Source organism: Grammomys surdaster, unplaced genomic scaffold (assembly GCF_004785775.1).
Source record: "Grammomys surdaster isolate TR1022 unplaced genomic scaffold, NIH_TR_1.0 237, whole genome shotgun sequence".
Lineage (NCBI taxonomy): Eukaryota > Metazoa > Chordata > Mammalia > Rodentia > Muridae > Grammomys > Grammomys surdaster.
In genome coordinates this window covers 2,524,546-2,544,864 of record NW_021604682.1, presented here as the reverse complement: position 1 = coordinate 2,544,864, position 20,319 = coordinate 2,524,546, and the positions used below count along the sequence as shown (strand labels likewise).

General features: G+C 42.6%; 1 protein-coding gene across 1 annotated transcript in view; it reads left to right on the top strand.

Moving 5' to 3' along the window:
• The window catches only part of Specc1l (sperm antigen with calponin homology and coiled-coil domains 1 like), a 103,657-nt gene that overhangs the window by 25,928 nt on the left and 57,410 nt on the right, over window positions 1–20,319 (top strand). Inside the window, exons 3-5 of the mRNA XM_028773928.1 lie at window positions 3,025–3,178; window positions 7,864–9,497; window positions 11,253–11,460. Of these exons, the coding sequence (XP_028629761.1) occupies window positions 3,025–3,178; window positions 7,864–9,497; window positions 11,253–11,460 (1,996 nt within the window). The remainder of the gene's footprint in view (window positions 1–3,024; window positions 3,179–7,863; window positions 9,498–11,252; window positions 11,461–20,319) is intronic.

The window sequence follows — 20,319 nt, the reverse complement described above, 5'->3', positions numbered from 1 at the left end:
TCCTCCTCCTCCTCCTCTTCCTCCTCCTCCTCCTCCTCCTTCTTCTCCTTCCCTTTCCCCTTCTTCTTCGTTTTGTTTTGTTTTTTCAAGACAGGGTTTCTCTGTGTATCCCTGGCTGTCCTGGAACTCACTCTGTAGACCAGGCTGGCCTCGAACTCAGAAATCTGCCTGCCTCTGCCTCCCAAGTGCTGGGATTAAAGGCGTGCGCCACCACCGCCCTGCCTCACCAGCCTTCTATACCACTATCCTGAGTTTTTTCTTTTTGTAGCTGTATAATACACTGCATGTATGCCAATGCAGTTTGCACTATCCTTCCCAAATGAATGCGTTATCACACATTTTCTGTTTTTGCCAGCCTGCTAGGTAGCAAGTATTTCATCATCTGGTTTCTTTTCTTTCCTTCCTCTTCCTTTTTAAAAATTTATTTATTTGTTTTGACTGTGATAAGGATTTTAAAACTTTTTAAAAACTAAAGTTTTTTTTTTAAAGATTTTTATGTACTTAAGCTGATCAAGTCTTTGTTTTATGATTTCAGAATTTTTGGTTGTAGTTAGAAACACATACTTTATTTTTGATATGGTGTTAACACTTTGAACTCATTCTTTCCCTACTTTGTGAATTCATGGTTGACCTAGCATGATTTCCTATAGAACCTGTGTTTTCTGCATTAAGTTTTCAGCTACAATCAATTATCTTTCTATATAGTTCCTTTATAGAATTATTTTGATTCTCATTATAATTTTGTTGTTTTGTTACAGGATTTCTCTAGAGCCCTGGCTGTCCTGGAACACACTATGTAGCCCAGGCTGGCTTTGAACTCACAGAGATCCTCTTGCCTCTGCCTCCTGAGTGCTGGGATTAAAAGTGTGTGCCCCAACTCCTGGCTTATTATGCTATTATTGAGGTGCTAAGAGCATAACCCAGGACCTCATGTATGCTAGGTAAGAGCTCTCCTGCTGAGCTGCAGCCTCGCTTTTGGATTCTTATTCTTTCTTGTGAATACTGTGTGATCAGAACTACACAGTACAAATACAAAACGACAATTGTGTTTTGGTATCCCAGTGTCTATTTGACTTTGCCGTTGCCCAAAGGCTGGGATTAAGCTCCCTTTCACATGAGTTAAAGAAAATATTTAATATAAGAAGGGAAAAATTAGTTTGAAAATATAATTTGAAAATAGAAAATCTTGTGTTTATATAATTGTTAATTGCAGAAGATTGATGGGCTACAGAACTTGAGAGTTAAAGGTATTTTGTACCAGAGTTGATGGCTACTTTTGACCAGCTGAGACAAGTCAGAAGAATGCACATATCTTATGGTTAATGTCATTTCTCTCTTTCTCTGTACCCTATTGTGTATTTTAGGTGTCAAACATATGACAACCCTTAATTTTCAGAGTTTAATTCTGTGTAAATGTTTAAAGAAACTCATTCTCTTTCTATTTTTAGCTTTAAAAAAGTTTTATGAGTGTTTTGAATGTATGTCTGTACTGCATGTGTGTCTAGTACACACAGAGGCCAGAAGAGGGGCATCAGATCCCCTGGAACTGGAATTATAGATGGTTGTGAGCCACCATGTAGTTGCTGGGAATCAAAGCTAGGTCCTCTGACAGTGCTCTTAACCATTAAGCCGTCTCCCCAGTCCCCTCTCTCTTTATTTTGGTATTGGAATCAAACTCAGGGCTGTGAATGTGCTGTGGTAGGTAAGCATTCTATGACTTAGCTTCATCCCTAAGTCTTCTGACTCTTTTTAAATATGTCACCTTTCTGCACTAGTCTAATACAGCTTTACAGTTAAGAAAGGATATACTGCTTTTCTAGGAGCCTTGGGTTCGGTACCCAACACGCACTCGATGACTGACTCACCCCATCTGTAACTCTAGTTCCAGGGGAGCCAATGCCTTCATCTGACCTTTGTGGACACTAAGCTCAAATGTGCTGCATATATGCAGGAAAAATACCTATCACATAAAATAAAATTTAAAAAAATACAAAAAAATTGAATGATGAACAGACATTCCATATGCTATTGAAAACTAGAAGAAGCTTTAGAAGTTAGTCACATGTGGACCATTTTAACTTGTAGAAGTGAATTCATTATGATTATTTAAGAGTATTGCTTTAGTCTAAGGTAGTAAATCAGTCAGCTAATGTATGCCTTCACCTTAAGTGGGGAAAAACTTTGAGTTCTTTTATTTAAGAGTATTTTTTTCTTGGTCTTGGAGCATGTGCTTCTGGGCCTGGCTAGCTGTGTTTGGTCCCCAGGACCCACACAGTGGACGGAGGGAAGATGATCTCAGGACCCACACAGTGGACAGAGGGAAGAGGCTCCTGGAAGTTGACTCTGCCCCCACCTGTGCACTGTGTTCCACTTAGTAAGGAAGGCACAGACATACACATGCACACATTCTAAATAAATAAGTAAACACAGAAGCAAAGCAACCGCAAGTAGTTTTTCATTTTTTTCTATAGGTTTTTAACTCCTGGTGTTCTAATAAAGATGTACAAATGTGTCTCTCTTAGTTACTTTCTGTTGCTGCGATTAGACACCATGACCAAGGCAACTTAAAAAGAGTTTATTTTTGGCTTCATTTTAAAGTAATGAAGGTTTACTTGAGTCTTAGTGACAGTATTTAGAACTTACAACAGTATAGGCTGTCCTCATTGTTGCCTGTGTAGTTTCACTGAGGTCACCCCTGTTCATGAGTCGTGTCCTAAATGAACGTTTAATAAGAGTGACACCTTCCTGTCTACTGAATGTGGCTCACGGGAGCACACAGCCGGCATCCGTAAAGTCTTTTATTGTGTGTGTGCTTTGGTGTCTTAGGAAGACCAACATGATTTCCTGTAACTATAAAGAGGTTTTATGTCTGCTTTTGTAGCACAGTGATATGCTCCTTGTTTATTAAATGTCAGGAAGTATTACCAGAGTCTTTTAGTGTAGAAGTCAAGAACCCTGCTTAGTCCTCAGAGACTTCATCCTGCTTCCCGTAGTCAATGTGTGCTTATTCTCTCTTGCTTCTAGACCAAGAGCAATGATGACCTTTTAGCGGGCATGGCTGGAGGAGTAAACGTGGCTAATGGTGTTAAAGCCAAGAAGAGCACCTGTTCGTCCGCAGCGCCTTCAGCACCGGCCCCCACCATGACCGTCTCGGAGAGCAAGTCCAAGATTAGCACAGGTGCGGCCGGGGTCTCAGTCCTGGGCTCATCGCTTCCGCTCGTGCTAGGCTTCCCTAGCCTAGGCTCCCCACTGTCCCCCACCTCTTCCTGCCCTTTCCTCTTCCATTCCAGCTCAAACTCCACTATTAGTTCTAATGGTCATGTGGTGTGACTGACAAGAGGGAGTGTCTCCGTCCTTACTTTTTGTAAGTGGTGTTTTACTTGATCCTCAGTGAGCTTTTGAAGTACAGACTGCGTTTTCCTCACTGTAGATTTGAAGTAACGATGCTGAAGCTTAGCCTCGCTAAAGGCCATCTATTCAGTTACTTGATAGGAGTTTCTTGGAAACTCATTTTGTACCAGGCTATAAGGGTACAAACATGGTGGTGGAGCATGGTTTGTGCCTTCACTATGTCACTTCCAAGTCCTGCTCACATTTAACTAATGCCCTACTCACAGGACAGGGGCCTTGAGATGGAACACTCTAGAGCCAGCACCTCTTTTATGGCTGAGCCTGGGCCATTCTGTTGTGCACAAGTGGTTTCCTGTTGGTGTTGCATCTAACCTCAGACTTCATTTATTACCTCCTAGGATTAGATGTTCCAGTTCAGATTTGTATGTCCAAGTGGGTTTACACAACAGATATTTATTATTCTATAGTCTGTAAGTCAAAGTATTGGCAGTTGTGTTTTCTCCTGAGGTCTCCCTGTCTCACATTTGGCTGCTTCCTCAATGTGTCCCCACAATGTGTCCCTCTGCTTTTGCCCTAATGCTCTTTTTATAGACATAAATCACACTGGATAAGAGCCACCCTAACACCTTGTCTTAGTCAGTCTTCTGTGGATGTGTAGAGATACCATGACCATGGAACTGCTTACAAAAGAAGACATTTAATTAAATGAACAGTTTCAGAAGTTGAGTCTATTGTCATCAACACAGCAGGAAGCGTGGTAGCACGCAGGCAGGCATGGTGTTGGAGTAGTAGCTGAGAATTCTACATCTGGACCAGCAGGCAGCAGGGAGAGAGACAGTGTCCAAGCTTGGGCTTTTGAGACCTCAAAGCCCTCCCGCAGTGACACACATCCTCCCTAAGTGTGCCACTCCCTAAGCACTTAACTGTGAACCTGTGGGGGCCATTTTCACTCAAACACCACACAGCTCTGTGTGAATTGAATCAATTGATCGAATTACTGTGTGCAAATACAATCACATTCTAGAGGCCACAGCTTAGGCTTAGACGTATACCCTTCAGGGGACCTGGTTCAACCCCTGCAGCATCCTTGTTCTTCAGTTCATTGGCTGTCTCATTCTCTCTTCCTGAGGCTACCCTAAGGCTGTTTGATTTTCGTGTCTAAGTGAGGCTGCTCATCCGCTTTGAGCGATTCTGCTTCTTAGGTCAGTTACCAGAAAGGCTGCTGCTCTTTTCCATTTTGTCTGTCCTTCTAGTCCTCTGTGTATCTCTCTCTTTCCTTACCTTCTGTGACTGAGTCGGTCCTTGCCTTCATCTTAATGTCTGTTCCTTTTGTTATCCAGTCATCCACATTTTATTTTTTTAAATGAGAAGGGCCTTTTGTGTTGGTAAGAATGACCGTACCAGTCCTAATGTTGTGGAAGGCTGCATCATTCTCTTCTTCCTTGGTTATCTTTTTATATTTGTTTTACTGTCCCCTTTTCTCTGCCTTTGAAATTTGCCACAGGCCTTCTGTCTATTTCATCAGTGTCGTCATTGCCACTAGTGCTTCCTTTCTCACTAGTGCATAGGACAACTTTGTATCAGTCAGGGTTCTCTACAGAAGCTGAATGGATAGAGTGAATATGTATAAATAATACAATACAATATAAACATGTATTTTTGTGTAAGAGCTTATTAGAATGGCCTACAGGCTGTGCTCTAGGTAGTCCAACCATGACTGTCTCCCAATGGAAAGGACAGGAATCCAGTAGTTGTTCTGTACACAAGATTAGACGTCTCAGTGTCTCTCTCAGTCTGCACTAGAGTTCTCGAGACTGTTTGATCCTGAAGTGGTAGGTTCTAATACCAGTCTTGGCAACACGATGTATGACTTGCCAGAGAGTGAGGACAAGGAGGCAAAGGCACAAGCTGCCATCAGAAGGTGTGGCCCACCTCAGATGATTCAGTCTGGTTGGGTTTTAGTTGATTCCAGATGGAGTCAGCTTGGCAACCAAGATTTGCTGTAACTGTCTTCTAGATGAATTTCACAGACATTCTCTTTTCCTTGTTTCGTTCTTGCTCAAGAATCTTTATTGACTTGCAGTGACTCCCTGAAGTCTGCCAATGTCTAGGCCTCCAAAGACACGCCCTGAAAACACTCGTTGAATGTTTTATCTTAACGTTGTGTGCCATGCTCACTTCTCCTTTCTTGTCCTTGTCTCTGGACCAGCCTGACTTCTTTCTTGTCTCTCTTGATTCTTCAGTAAAGTGGATGAGCCACCAGTGCTGTCAGCGAGTGGCTCTAGAGGCTGTATCTTGGCCAGCAGGCAATATTGCAATATTGTCTCTTTGTAAAACAGTGTGTTATACTCACTAATTACATTTGTTGAACAGAATGTACTTTGTGGGAAGAGGGTTGAGATGGAGCCTTACCTTTTAGTCCCAGCAAGCCAGGGACTCCCTGTGTTACACCTTCTTCCTGTTTCTGCCTCTAGAGTGTTGGCGTTACAGGCTTGTACTACAGTGTCTAGTATGAGCATTTTTTTTTAACTGCCCATGTTTTAAGCCTTTAAAAACAACTGACATGATCATTTTATTTGATGTAAAAGAAATAAAAAAAAAAAACCCACGAACAACAAAATATTTTTTACTTTAAAAAACAAGATGTAGACCTGGTTGTGAGGTCCTGTGTCCTCACTCTCACGCTGTCCAGTGGACTGAGCACAAGGCCTCACACATGCTAAGCACGTGTGCCACCGCTCACCTCCAACTCCAGTCTTCTCTCTACCCTTGCATTTTGAGGCAGGCTGAACTGTCCTGCTGGCCTCAAATGAATTCTGATCCACATGCTGGCCTGGAATTTGTGATCGTACTGCCTTAGCCTCAGAAGTAGCTTGGATCGCAGCCTGCACACCACCAGGCCCAACCAACTGGAGTATTTTTAAGGAACTGCCATTTTATGTAGTGGACCACAAGGCTCTAGAGGGATGAACAACTTTGTGATACAGGAAGATAGTCACCTATGGGCTGTTGTGCGTTTTGTAGCAGCTCTGCAGTTATAGACTGGAATGGGGATATCATTACCTCAAAGTTTTACTGAATCTTTTATAAATTAATGCCTGTGAATTTATCTCCTCTCCCTGGTTGTAATGATTGGACGTAGAGCCTTGCACATGCTACACAGACACTCTGCTTCCCTCCTAGACTGCTCTGAAGTTTTCCTGTGTGCACATGGAATAATATGGAATAAACCTAAAAGTTCTTTGTTCTCTAGAGCTTTTGTTACTACTGATGTGCCAGTGTGGGATCGGAACTTTGCATTTACTTTGGTTATCACTCTCCTGTTTCTCGTAGTTTGCCCAGACTTCGGGTTTATTCTGAGGCTGGCTTTCCTTTCACGTTGATCTGTGCTCTCCCTTCACTCTGTTTCCTGTAGGTAATCACCTGACTGGTTGATCTTAGAGCCTGCTCTGGAATATTTCATTCCAGCCAGTATGCAGGTCCTACTCCTGTATCTGAGTTACTGTGCATATCTTTTTAACAGCCTTATTGAGATATAGGTCATGGTCCATAAAATTCTTTTTTTTTATACCATTCTTTTTTTTTTTTAATTAGTTTTTTTATTGGATGTTTTATTTACATTTCAGATGTTATCCCCTTACCCCATTTCCCCCTCTCTACCCAGGAACCCTCTATCCCATCCCCCCTCCTCCTGCTTCTATGAGGATGTGCCCCCCTACCTACCCCCCCCCACCTCTTCACCCTCGAATTCCCACACACACACACGGCATCCAGCCTTCATGGGACCAAGGATCTGCTCTCCCACCTATGCCCGACAGGACCATCCTCCCCTATATATACAGCTGGAGCTATGGGTCCCTCCCTAAGTGCTCCCAGGCTGGTAGTTTACACTCTAGGAGCTCTGGTTGGTTGGTATTGTTGTTCTCCTCATGGGGTCGCAAACCCTTTCAGCTCCTTCAGTCTTCACTCTAACTCCTCCATTGGGAACCCCATGATCAGTTCAATGGTTAGCTGTGAGCATCTACCTCTGAATATTTCAAGCTTTGGCAGACCTCTAAGGACACAGTTATGTCAGGCTCCTGTCAGCATGCACTTCCTGACATCCACATCAGCGTCTGCCTTTGGTGACTGCACATGGGATGGATACCCAGGTGGAATGGTCTCCAGATGGCCCCTCCTTCAGTTTCTGTCCCACGCTTTGTCTCTTTATTTGCTCCCTTGAGTATTTTGTTACTCCTAAGGGGGACCAAAGCACCTCCACTTGGTCTTCCTTCTTCATGAGCTTCATGTGGTCTGTGAGTTGAATCTTGGGCATTTCAAGGTAAGGCTTCTTCTAACCATTGCTTATTAAGAGAGGACATCCGGGTGTTAAGGCACTGAACTTTGCAGATGACCAATTGCAGGTCTCTGTCAGGATTGTGCCCAGCGTTCATCTCAGTAGTGCCAGGCTCAGAACCCATGCATTTTTGTTGCTAATAATTGTATCTTAAATTCTTTGTTTTAAACACACAGGCACTAGTTCCTCAGCCAAACGGAGTACTTCGGCTGGTAATAAAGAATCCAGTTCTACTAGAGAAAGATTACGTGAGCGCACCCGGCTAAACCAGAGCAAAAAACTGCCCTCTGTAAGTCAGGGAGCTAATGATGTGGCACTGGCTAAACGTTCACGCAGCCGCACCGCTACAGAGGGTGATATTCGAATGAGCAAGTCTAAGTCGGACAATCAGATCAGTGACAAAGCTGCTTTGGAAGCCAAGGTGAAAGATCTCCTCACACTGGCGAAAACCAAGGATGTGGAAATTTTACATTTGAGAAATGAACTCCGAGACATGCGTGCTCAGCTGGGCATTAGTGAGGACCATTGTGAAGGTGAGGACAGGTCTGAGGAGAAGGAAACCATTATTGCTCACCAGCCGACTGACGTGGAGTCTACGCTCCTGCAGCTGCAGGAGCAAAATACAGCCATCCGCGAGGAGCTCAACCAGCTCAAGAATGAGAACAGAATGCTGAAGGACAGGCTGAACGCTTTGGGCTTTTCCCTAGAACAAAGGCTGGACAATTCTGAAAAACTATTTGGCTATCAGTCCCTGAGCCCAGAAATCACCCCTGGCAACCAGAGTGATGGAGGAGGAACTCTGACGTCTTCAGTAGAAGGTTCTGCTCCTGGGTCGGTGGAAGATCTCCTGAGTCAGGATGAAAATACACTCATGGACCATCAGCACAGTAACTCCATGGACAACCTGGACAGTGAGTGTAGCGAGGTGTACCAGCCCCTCACTTCCAGCGATGATGCTCTGGACGCCCCCTCCTCTTCAGAGTCAGAGGGCGTCCCAAGCATTGAGCGCTCTCGGAAGGGGAGCAGTGGGAATGCCAGTGAGGTGTCTGTCGCTTGCCTGACGGAGCGGATTCACCAGATGGAAGAGAACCAGCACAGTACCAGTGAGGAGCTTCAGGCAACTCTGCAGGAGCTAGCTGATCTCCAGCAGATTACCCAGGAACTCAACAGTGAGAACGAAAGGCTGGGAGAGGAGAAGGTCATCCTGATGGAGTCTCTGTGTCAGCAGAGTGATAAGCTGGAGCACTTCGGCCGGCAGATTGAGTATTTCCGTTCCCTTCTGGATGAGCATCATGTTTCCTATGTCATAGATGAGGACGTAAAGAGCGGGCGCTATATGGAACTGGAGCAGCGCTACATGGATTTGGCTGAGAACGCCCGTTTTGAGCGAGAGCAGCTCCTAGGTGTTCAGCAGCATTTAAGCAACACTCTGAAGATGGCGGAACAAGATAACAAGGAAGCTCAGGAAATGATAGGTGCCCTCAAAGAGCGCAGCCACCACATGGAGCGGATCATTGAGTCTGAGCAGAAGGGCAAAGCGGCCCTGGCAGCCACGTTGGAGGAGTACAAAGCTACCGTGGCCAGTGACCAGATAGAGATGAATCGTTTGAAGGCCCAGCTGGAGAACGAAAAGCAGAAGGTGGCTGAGTTGTATTCTATCCACAACTCTGGAGACAAGTCTGATATCCAGGATCTCCTGGAGAGTGTCAGGTTGGACAAGGAAAAGGCAGAGACTTTGGCCAGTAGCCTGCAGGAAGATCTGGCTCATACCCGAAATGATGCCAATCGGTTACAGGACACCATTGCTAAGGTATTGCCCAAGTAAAGACGTTCTTGGTTAGCATTCTACAGCTGCCATATGTAGCATGCTTGTTGGGAAATAGAAGTGTGGCATTGCCTTTTAGAAATCATTCTCAAGTTTTAAAATGCACTACCTTACATAGAGTAAAACATTCCCTTACAGTATTGTCCTTGTCAGTCATTCCTCTTCTAGCATCTTCTTCCCTGACGGGCTGGAGTGCTGGGAACCATGCACTCAGAATTCCTTCTGAGCAGTGGATAGCTTTCCATCCTCATCTTTAATACACTGTGGCATAAGATAGATGCTGAGTCAGGAGTCCGGTCTTCCAGGATTGGCAGTGTCTGCTGCCTCTTGTCCTGGTAGAGTTTTTCAAATAACATTTTATTTTAATTCTGCTTTTAGAGTAGAGTTGCTCCTGTTTCTTGGATGTACAGGATTTATTGCTGACAAAGAACTTAGAGGTGATTCTTCTGGTCCCTCATCTCACAGATGTTCAGTGTGCTAGTAAAGACTTAGTCAGAATGGCTGACTAGGTTGCTGGTGTTGTTGTGAATCCTGAGTGATGTTTGAAGCGAATGTTTTTGTACAAATTATTTATTTATTCCATCCACATTTCATATATTTTAAAAATGTGTATGTGTTAATTTATGGCACATACATGTATACTCACAAAGGCCAAGGAGGATGTTGGATCCCTTGAAGCTGGAGTTACAGGCCGTTGTTGAGACTTGACGAGGGTGCTGGGAACTGAACTAGGTTGTCCAGAAGGGCAGGGGTGCTCTTGACTGCAGAGCATTCCCCGCCCAAGTGCAGTGAGTTTTAAAGGGAGAAGTGTTACTGCATCTGTGCTTAAACTCTGAATAACTTGTCTTTTAAAAAATTTAGTGATCGCTTTTAAAAAAAAAAACTTATTTCATATTTGTTTCAGGTGGGGGGGATTATGAATACATGCGTGTTAGGGTGCATCAGTCAGGACAACCTGTGGGAGTTGGTCTCTCCTATTATGGGAAGTTCCAAGGATCAGACTCAGCTCATTAATTTTGGCAGCAAGTGCCTTTACCTCTGGAGCCATCTTGCCAGTGTGCTAGTAATCACTTTTAGAGATATAATTCAGGAGATATATGTTGAGGGGCACTGTGAACCAGTACTTTGGTAAAGACTATTTGAAATGAAAATGTTATGTTGTACTTATTTTTGTATGTGCATATTGTGTCTATGTATGTATGTGCTATGTGTCACGTGAGGAGATTGGAGGATGATTTGGAGTCTGTTCTCTCTGTCCACCATGAGAGTTCTGGGGATTGAACTGAGGCTCTCTGGCTCGGCAGCAAGCACCTTTACCTGCTGAGCCATCTTGTTAGCCTTAAATGTTTTTATGGTTTCATTTTTGGCTTCGTTTTTTTTTTTCTATTATAAATACAGCATTTTTTTTTATAGAAGAGTGGGTAACATGGTAATTATTCATCAAACGTATACTTTAAGCCCAAACTTCGGAAAAGAGAAAATTTCTTCTAATTGCTTCATAAATAACTTGGTTAAGTTCAGTGATACATCAGTGTAACTTTAGTCAGTGATGTAGCAGGCTCCTGCTCAGAGGAGTCAGATGAAAACCTTGTGCAGTGTAGTGCTGGTCCCCACGTGGTAACAGTGCTCGGACAGGTTGTCAGTCTGTCCGTAGCTGTTCATGCTCAGCTTCCGTGTCTAACGGTAAGTACTTTGTTTGTAGAGTTTATCCCAAAACAAGTCTCCTTTTAACTTGTTTAGGTAGAAGATGAGTACCGAGCTTTCCAGGAAGAGGCCAAGAAGCAGATTGAAGATTTGAATATGACGTTAGAAAAACTGAGATCAGAGCTGGAGGAAAAAGACACGGAGAGGAGCGACATGAAGGAGACCATCTTTGAACTTGAAGATGAGGTGGAGCAGCACCGCGCTGTGAAGCTCCACGACAACCTCATCATCTCTGATTTAGAGAGTAAGTAAGGTCCTGTCTGCCTCCCCCCCCCCCAACATCCCCCCACCCCCCCCCACCGTGTGCTCGAGTATTCCACGGTGGAGATGGTAGTTCTGACTGGCATGGGATGGACACAGTAGCATGCTGACCTACAGAAAGACACCTTTGACTGAGGTGCCTCACACCTTAGTTGGGAAACTTTGGGTCACTATGTTTTGTTCTCATAGAAGCGTTACTGGAATATTGTATCTAATTAATGAGAATCTCTGAGGTGAAAAGCTAACAGTCATTTATTTTCCAGACCGTAAGAAAAGCCATTAATTTACTTTTAGTGATCGCAAATGAACAGAGTTGAAAACAAGTGCTAATCCTGAAGCCTCCTGATCACGGAACACAGGGTTTTTTGTTTTTAAATTTATTTGATTTTTTTTTTATTACTCTGAGGATTTTGTGTCATAGTAGAATGAAACCTGCATTTTAAAGTTTCATTGTACTCTGCATGAATAGATTTTTCAATTTATTTTGTAGTTATTTTGGATTTGTAAGAAAGTCGAGGAATCAGAGTTTTATATGAACCTAATCTATTTTCTCATGAATTGTTTATTGATTACAAGAAAGAAAAGAAACTATAACTCCTTATGCGGTAGGGAAAGCTGAGTGGTGCTTTGGGTTTTCATGTCATAGAGGCACATGATACTGTGCAGAGCCCAAGTGAGGGCTCTTCTGACTGAGGCACACACCAGCCACAGGGAAGCAGTAGCCAGACAGCTTGAGGACGTGCTAGTAGCAGAGGTGTGGAGGCTGCTGCAGCCCTAAAGACATCCGTGTCATGAAAGAGAAAGGCTGTGGAAAGGTCCCAGATAGAAGAAGACTCAGAGACATGATAATTAGATATAATACCCACGTCTAGACAGGTCCGTCACTACAGGGGGATGATAGAAAGGCATGAATCAAAAATTGAGTTGTACAGGCTAAGAGATTAAAGATATGCTAATAATACATTTAGGAAGTTGATAATTACACTATGTTTACATAAAATATCCCTGTTCTTAGAAACCACACTGAGCTTTTCAGGTGAAAGGCTGTGATTACTATAATCCCAAGGAATTCTGGGAAAAAGTTAGGTTGATGGGTAGATACAGAAATAAGTGATGGCAGCTGATAGGACAAGTGAGTTCTATTCCTAGTGCCTTTTGTGTGACGCTGGGGATGAAGGTCGGGCCCTTCTCCATGTAAACTTCACATTCTCACCCCTGAGCTCCATCCTCACTTTTCTGTACCTTTATGTTACAGCCCTAGAGACAGGCAGAGTGAGTGGAGTAGCCGTTGCTGATGCATTAAAGTCTTTCAGATAATTGTGTGTATGCAGTGCTCCTTCAGACACTCTCAGCTCATTGTTTCTTGACAGAGTGCTGGTTAGCAAGTATAGCATTGGGCCTACCGCTAGGTTGATGGGGACATTGGACATACTTTGAGAAGAGCCGGTCATTTGTGAGAAGTTTTCAGGCTAGAACTTGGGAACTCTAAGTTTTGGTTAGCTGATTGTGAACCTGGATTGACCAAGGTTTTGTTGAACATTCTGGGGCTTCTATTAAAGTAGTCAGTGGTAGGACTGTCTTTTTTTAAGAAGATGATGTTGTGACTGCCATGAAATTTCTCATCCACCACTTAACCCTTCAGGGTGATCTTAGTGACTCCTCCTCTGTGGTCCAGTGCTCAGTCGTGAGCCACAGAGCTCTAAGCTGTCTTCAGGCACTGCGACAGTAAGGTCTTGTCTCAGAGTCAAAGACCAAACAATGAAAGAACTTTTAGCACTTATATTTGGTTTTTAAAAAAGTATAACATTTTTTCTTTTTAAATTGTATATATGTGTGCCTGTCTGTATGTGGACTAGATGTCCAAGCAGCCCAGAGGAGGGTGTCAGCCCTGGAGCTGGAGATCCAGGTGGTCGCGAGCGGGTCTGACACGGGTTCTGGAGACCAAACTGGGTTCTTCTGGAAGAAGAGCAAGCAATCTGAACTGCTGAGCCATCTCTCTGGCCCTGGATTTACTATATATTTTGTATTTGTGAGAATTTATTTAATTCACCTTTTTAATTATACATTTTAAAGTTTTTATTAGTACATATTAATTTTACATGACAGTGTTCCACTTAGACACTTTGATATGCGCGTATATCTTGACCATAGTCACATTACCCCATTGTCTGCCTCCTGCTTCCCTCTTCCTCTTCTCAGCCAGTGTGTGTACCAGTGAGTTCTGTTACGGTTACTTACAGGAATGTAGGTGGAATTTTTTAAAAATTAGGGCTATTTATAGGCTTATAGGTGAGCCATCCATAGTTACACTACTGAAGAAAATGCCCCTTCCCCCAGCCAGTAGTATTTTATAAAGCTTCAGAGAAGGGTGGGGTAATTTTATGTCTTGCTTGTAAGAAGTGTTACCATTTTTCAGAGTAACTTTGGAAGCTCCTTGTACTCTCTGTTGGGTACATGGGTGCTGCCCTGTTTCCCATGCAGTCAGTCCTTGTGGTTTTGCTCATGGGCAGGAGTGACATCTTGTGGTAGCTGGGGCATTAGCTAGGAAAATGTTAGATGATGAAGATCCTGGGGGAAAACTTTACAAATCATTCATTTTTCACATACGAATTTTAACTAGAAAATGACCAAAAATTTTGAGTAATTAAAAAAAAATTTATAGCTTCTTTTACAACTTTTTAAGATAAGTTCAAATATGCATTAGTATTAGAAGAATAACTATTACCTAGTACTTATATTACCTTTGTATGTATATGTTGAACTATTTAATGTTAACCCTATGATGTTTAATTCTTAAATATTTAAACGTAATTTCTAAAAGAAGATTTTCCTGAGCACTTCTGGCAAAATGATTCTTAGTTTTCTTTTTTTTTTTTTTTTTTTTTTTTAAAGATTTATTTATTTATTATATATGAATACACTGTAGCTGTCTTCAGACACACCAGAAGAGGGCATCAGATCTCATTACAGATGGTTGTGAGCCACCATGTGGTTGCTGGGATTTGAACTCAGGACCTCTGGAAGAGCAGTCAGTGCTCTTAACCACTAAGCCATCTCTCCAGCCCCTTAGTTTTCTAGTATCAAGTAATAGCTCATAATTAGATTCCTCCGTCTGTTATCAAAATGTTTCTTTATAGCTTTATTTACTCCCAGGTTTTAGTAACTAATTTTTGATAGTCCTACAGATCGATCCCAGGACCTCATGCTAAGCAAGCTTTCTACTGGCTTTATATAATCATTTCTTTGGGATATTATTGACCTTAGACCAGCTTCAGACTCACCGCCCTGTGCCTCTTAGTTTCTGTGTTTAGGATTATAGGTGTATACTACCCCACTCTCTTTTTCTCTTTTACATAATAGCTAGTATCTAAACGAATTTTATACTTTATGTTAGATCTCTAGAGTTATAGTGCAGTTACTTTTTCTCTGGAATTTGATGGCAATTAATTTTTTTCCTAGAAAATTCTTGTATTTGGAGTTAACTCAACACGTGATACATGAATTTGTGCTGTTTGGGAAAGCAAGATTTCTTCTGTGGAATATTTTAACAAGCTTACAACCTCTTCATTAGCTTCCACATAAGCCTTATAATTTCATAGTAGCCACTCTTCAGTCACCCCAACATAAACCTCATATTCAATAGTAGTCGTTTCTCAGTCACCCCAAGATAAACCTCAAGATAACCCCCATTTGACCTCAATAGTAATTGTTCCTCAGTCAACTCAAGATAAATTCTTGACCTTGGAATTGGTATGTAGGATTTTACAACCGCTCGTGGGCTCAAGAATGGAGGAAAAGTCACTCAGAATGAAGGGGCATATGGAAAACTACAAAACAGAACCAGTGTAAATGCCTTAGCATTTAAGCCAGAAAGGTGTGATGTAAACTCAGAACTCCCAGTTCAGAACATGGCTTCAGGTCACCATGTCTTTCCTTTCCCTAAAAGAATAGGAATGAAATGTAAAGCCTCAGTAGAGCTGACGCTGAGAAGAAAACGGTTGGCTTGTGCTGGTGGGTCAGTAATTTTGAGTAATTTCTGGAAAGCATAGAGTCAGAGATGTAGAGCAATAAAACAGAAGAGAAAAGCCTCCAGTCCAGGAGAACAGTGAGGCTTGGAGGAATGATGTTCCCAGCAAGCTTTGTGTGTCAGGAAACATATGACTAAAACTGCCTGCTCAGGCTGGGCACTGGGCTGAGGTCCCCCACTTACCTGCCTACTTTTGCTTATTTGCTTCTGAGCCTGGATTCTGTGGATCAAGGAATAGAATGTATGCCAGGGTTCTTTGAATGGCCTTGGCTACCATGTTGTCTGGGAGAGAGAGCCACATAGACCCCGCTGTGAAATGGACGCACCTCCCAGCACTGGCTAGGGTCCAGTCCTCCTGTTGATGTGTCATCGGCAGAGCTTTTACTAGTTGCTGTACTAGAGAAGCCTGTTGACACCTGCAGTTGCTAAGTGATGTGTATAAGTCACCAGTACTTGTTCTTTATAAGAAACATCCGTGAAGACTTAGTGGACATTTTATCATCTTAAAAAAGAAACAGCTGACTAAAGAAAATCAACTAAAGAGCACTCCAGATACAGCTAGGGATTTTGTCCCCGATCTAGCAAAGCTGATTCCTGTTGTGGGTGTGATGGTGAAGCATGCCTTTATAATCCCAGCATAGGCAGGTGATCTCTATGAGTGCAGGACAAGCCTGGTCTAAATATAGAGTTCCCGGCCAGCCAAGGCTATGTAGTCAGACCCCATCTTAAAGTGATAGTGATGACAAGGATGACGGATGCTGATGCTGATCCTGATGTGGTGATGGTTGGTGATGATGATAATGATGACGACGGTGATGATAGAAGAGTAGCATCAGTTGAGTCTGAGGAGCTGGCTCAGAGGGTAAGAACTTACTCTGTAAGCATGAGGACCTGAATGTAAACCCTAGCAAAAGAAAACAGAAAGTTGGATATGGCTATGCAAGCATGAGAGAGCAGCCTGGCTGGCCAGCCTAGCTGAAGTAGCAAGCTTTGGTTCTGAGAGAGACCCTGTCTCCAGGGAATAAGACAGAGGACACACATACACACACATTTTTTTTTTTTAAGTATAAGTATACGAATAGACAAATTAGAAAAAGACAAAAAAGATACTTGGCATGGGAAAGAAATAAAAAGAAAACAAGATGCAAGTATTCATTAAGCAGATGGGAAAAAATTAAAAAGATTTACATCAAGCAAGAGGAAGGGAGACTGTTTTCATGTGCCATTAAGAAGAGTATGATTGCTGCGTCTTTCTAAGAACGTTGATAACAATTTTTATTAAAAGACTTAATAGTCCACTTCAAGGAGCCCGTCCCTAGAACAGCATGGTAGGATTATAGATGTGTGTGGGGGCTTGTCTTAGAACTGCTTGTCACCACAAAACTTGGAAATAGTCTGCTATGGTTTTTAAAGATGTATTTTATGTGTATGAGTTGGTTTATGTGTGTGTGTGTGTGGTGTGTGCATGTGTGCATGTATGTAAGTGCACTATGTGTAGCTTGTGCTCTGAGAGTTCAGAAGAGGGTGCAGAATCCGCTGGAACTGGGTTATACATGGTCGTCAGTTGCCATGTTGGTTCTGGAAACTGAACCTGGATCCTCTGCAAGAGCGTTCACTGCTCTAACTAACTGCTCACAATCTTTGAATAGGTGTGATCTAGTGAGTAGCTTATGTGCATACACAGTGTGAGTTCCCGTAGTCATTGCCGGTGAGGGTGGAAAGGGCGGAGCTCAGCCCCTGGCTAGAAGATGAGACAGAGCCTGCTGCAGTACATGTCTGCACTTCAGAACCACTTAGAGCTTCCAGTGTAACGTGACATGGGGATGGCAGCCAGACACAGCGAGCCTTTAAAATGCCGGCTTCATTGTGCTGTTAAACCATAAGTGACCCCATGGCCTTTCAAACAAACAAGCAAAACCAAACCAAAACAAACAAACAAAAAAATCCAAGAAACTAACTGTTCTTGAGGTAGCCCCTTCTAGTGTGCACTGAGTTAGCTCATGGTGGTATCTGCAAAGGGCCCTTCATCATTTCTACTTGGGAGCTTTCTTCCACGTAATATCTGAACAGTTGTGTAAAGACTTGCTGTATTTATAACTAAAAGTTGGAACTATGTTAAGTCTGTTAAGAGGAGATTTTGAAAACAAATTCTGGTATGTTCCTTTAATAGTACTCTGGGTCCTTCTAGATGATTCTGCACATCTGGAGTTACTGATAATGAAGTCCATTATTTGCTACAGGCTTATGAAGCAGTACACATATAATCTCATTGTGCTTAAAAAAGAAAAAGCTGGGCATATGTGGTAGTGTATCTCTAGTCCCATGTAGTGGGTTGCTGAGGTAGAAAGGATATCTTGAGCCTCTGCAGGAATTTTAGGCTTGCCTGGGCAACACAGCAAGACCAAGTTCAAACAAAAACCCAAACCAAATCATACACACTCATGAATCTAGAGGATGTAAGTCAAATGCAAATAAAGGCAATCTTATTTTGTTACAATTTCTACTTTCTAACTGTTTTATTGTGAACATGTCTTACTTTTAGAATTAAGAAAAAAGTGTTATAATCACTTTTTTTGGAGAAGGGGAGAATAAAGATTTGAGCAAAATTAAAAAATAAAGTAAAACTCTATAGTTCGTTTGAAAATCATTGGTATCTTCTCCCAGGTTCTGTACTCATTGCCTGTCACAATTAACAGAGTATTTACTCTTTTTTGTTTGTTTGTTTGTTTGTTTGTTTTGTTTTTCAAGACAGGGTTTCTCTGTGTAGCCCTGGCTGTTCTGGAACTCACTCTGTAGACCAGGCTGGCCTCGAACTCAGAAATCCGCCTGCCTCTGCCTCCCAAGTGCTGGGATTAAAGGCGTGTGCCACCAACGCCTGGCAGATTATTTACTCTTGACTTTTCCTTTCCTCTGAAAATAATACTTAATTCATTCTCTGGGAAATGCTGGACCACAGGGAAGCCGCTGATGGTAGTACCCAGAGAGCTCCTGGGCTTCAGGAATCTGGGTGAGTTTAATAAGTCCTCAAAAGAACCAGAGCCTGAGCCTGAGCCCAGGGTAGCTGCCCAGCAATGTCTGCATGATTGGTGGGTGTTTGAGAGCTAGCACAACTTGGTTTATCAGGGACAGGTCATCGGAAGAGAGACAGTTAAGAAACCCATTACTAAACAGGAAGGAAGTTAGATGGAATAATAATGCAGCCACCGTTGATCTGATTTCTAGAATAAAAATAGTTCTGTTAAAAAAAATGGAGATTTAATCTGTAATTTAAAAGCAAGGAATAGTTCCTGTTTGTGATAGACTTTGAATTGAAGACAGTAGGTGGCAGTGTCGCTCACACTAGGGAGACTGGAGGGGAAGGAAGCTCATTTGAAGGTTCCTGACTAGAGGTGATAACTTCCTTCTTATGTGACCATAGATTATGCTAGGTAGCAGTAGTCTTAAAAAAAGAAAAAAGAAAAGAACTTAGAAACTCCTCCAGTCTCAGGGAAGAAAAGCACGTTGTCATTTCTTAACTTTTTGTCTCTGAGGAAAAGTACAAACATGATGGGAAAGCTGACATCACAGCCCCTAAAGACATGTCTAGGACGATGGATGCTGTTTAACCATGACCTTACCTGGCAGCTTTCCTTTTATGTAAGAAGAGTAATGCCAGGCCCTGGTTCATGTGTAGATCAGCAGCACACATGCTCTTGTTAAGAAGAGAGGTGGTGTGCAGTCTGTGAACGTGGAGGTTGGTGGAGAAGACACCAGGAGAACAAAGAGAGCTGAAGAGATTAGGATTTTATAACCAGTCTGAGATAGCCAGTGCAGTTAAATGTGCCACACGGACCAAGATGCCAGGTGCTAAAAGTCTTAACATGATTGGCAGTCTGATGAATTATGTCTGCCCATGTCCTTTGTGACCAGAAGAAAAGGAAAACACACTTTTACAACTTACCTGTGTGTGTGTGTGTGTGTGTCTCAGATACCCTGGGGCTGGAGTTAGAGATAGTTGTTAAATGCTGTGTGGGTACTGAGCATTGAACCTGGGCAGATGAATTGTTGCAACTTCAAGGCCAATGTAGACTATGTCGAAAGTTCCAGGCCAGCAAGGGTTAAATGCATGTTGTATCAAAACAAAAAAACAGAAAACTCTTAGCCATAAATAGACTGGGTATAAAGAAAAAGTGGAATTTCTAGTGTTCTCAGTTTTTGTCATTACTCTTTGTGTCTGAATGTTTGAACCCACTCATGCATGAAATGACAAGGAGCCAGACGCGCTGGCTTCAGAGTTACCCTGTTTCTGTTAGCAGAGAACCGGGCCGTAGACTTGTCCACTCATTGTGTGTACTTGCCTAGACTGGGTGGTCTGTCCAGGTTAGAGGAGGCATCTCACAAGACAGCCTCTAAAGTGTAATCCTTCGAAGAGATGTCAGTCTGCTTCTCTAGCTCAACTTTTGTTTTGGCGCTGTGTCTCCTAGTGCAGACATTAGCTGTCAGCTGCTAAAATTAGACATCTCTCCATCTTGTTTATCTCATTTTATCCAACATTAGAAACGACTATGTGCTTCTAATAATAGTCTGTACTAATATCTTATAACTGAAGTTACTTTGTATCATTTTTAATATGTCATGGGCTCATGTATGCCATGTGTGCCTGAGTTTTAGTCCTGGAACCCATAGTGGAGAAAAACCAACTTTGATGTGTCCTCCGACCTGTTTACTGTACTCACTTAAGTGCACAGTCACGTAATCTCTCTCCCTTTCTCTCTTCTCTTTCTGTTTTACACACACACACACACACACACACACACACACACACACACACACACA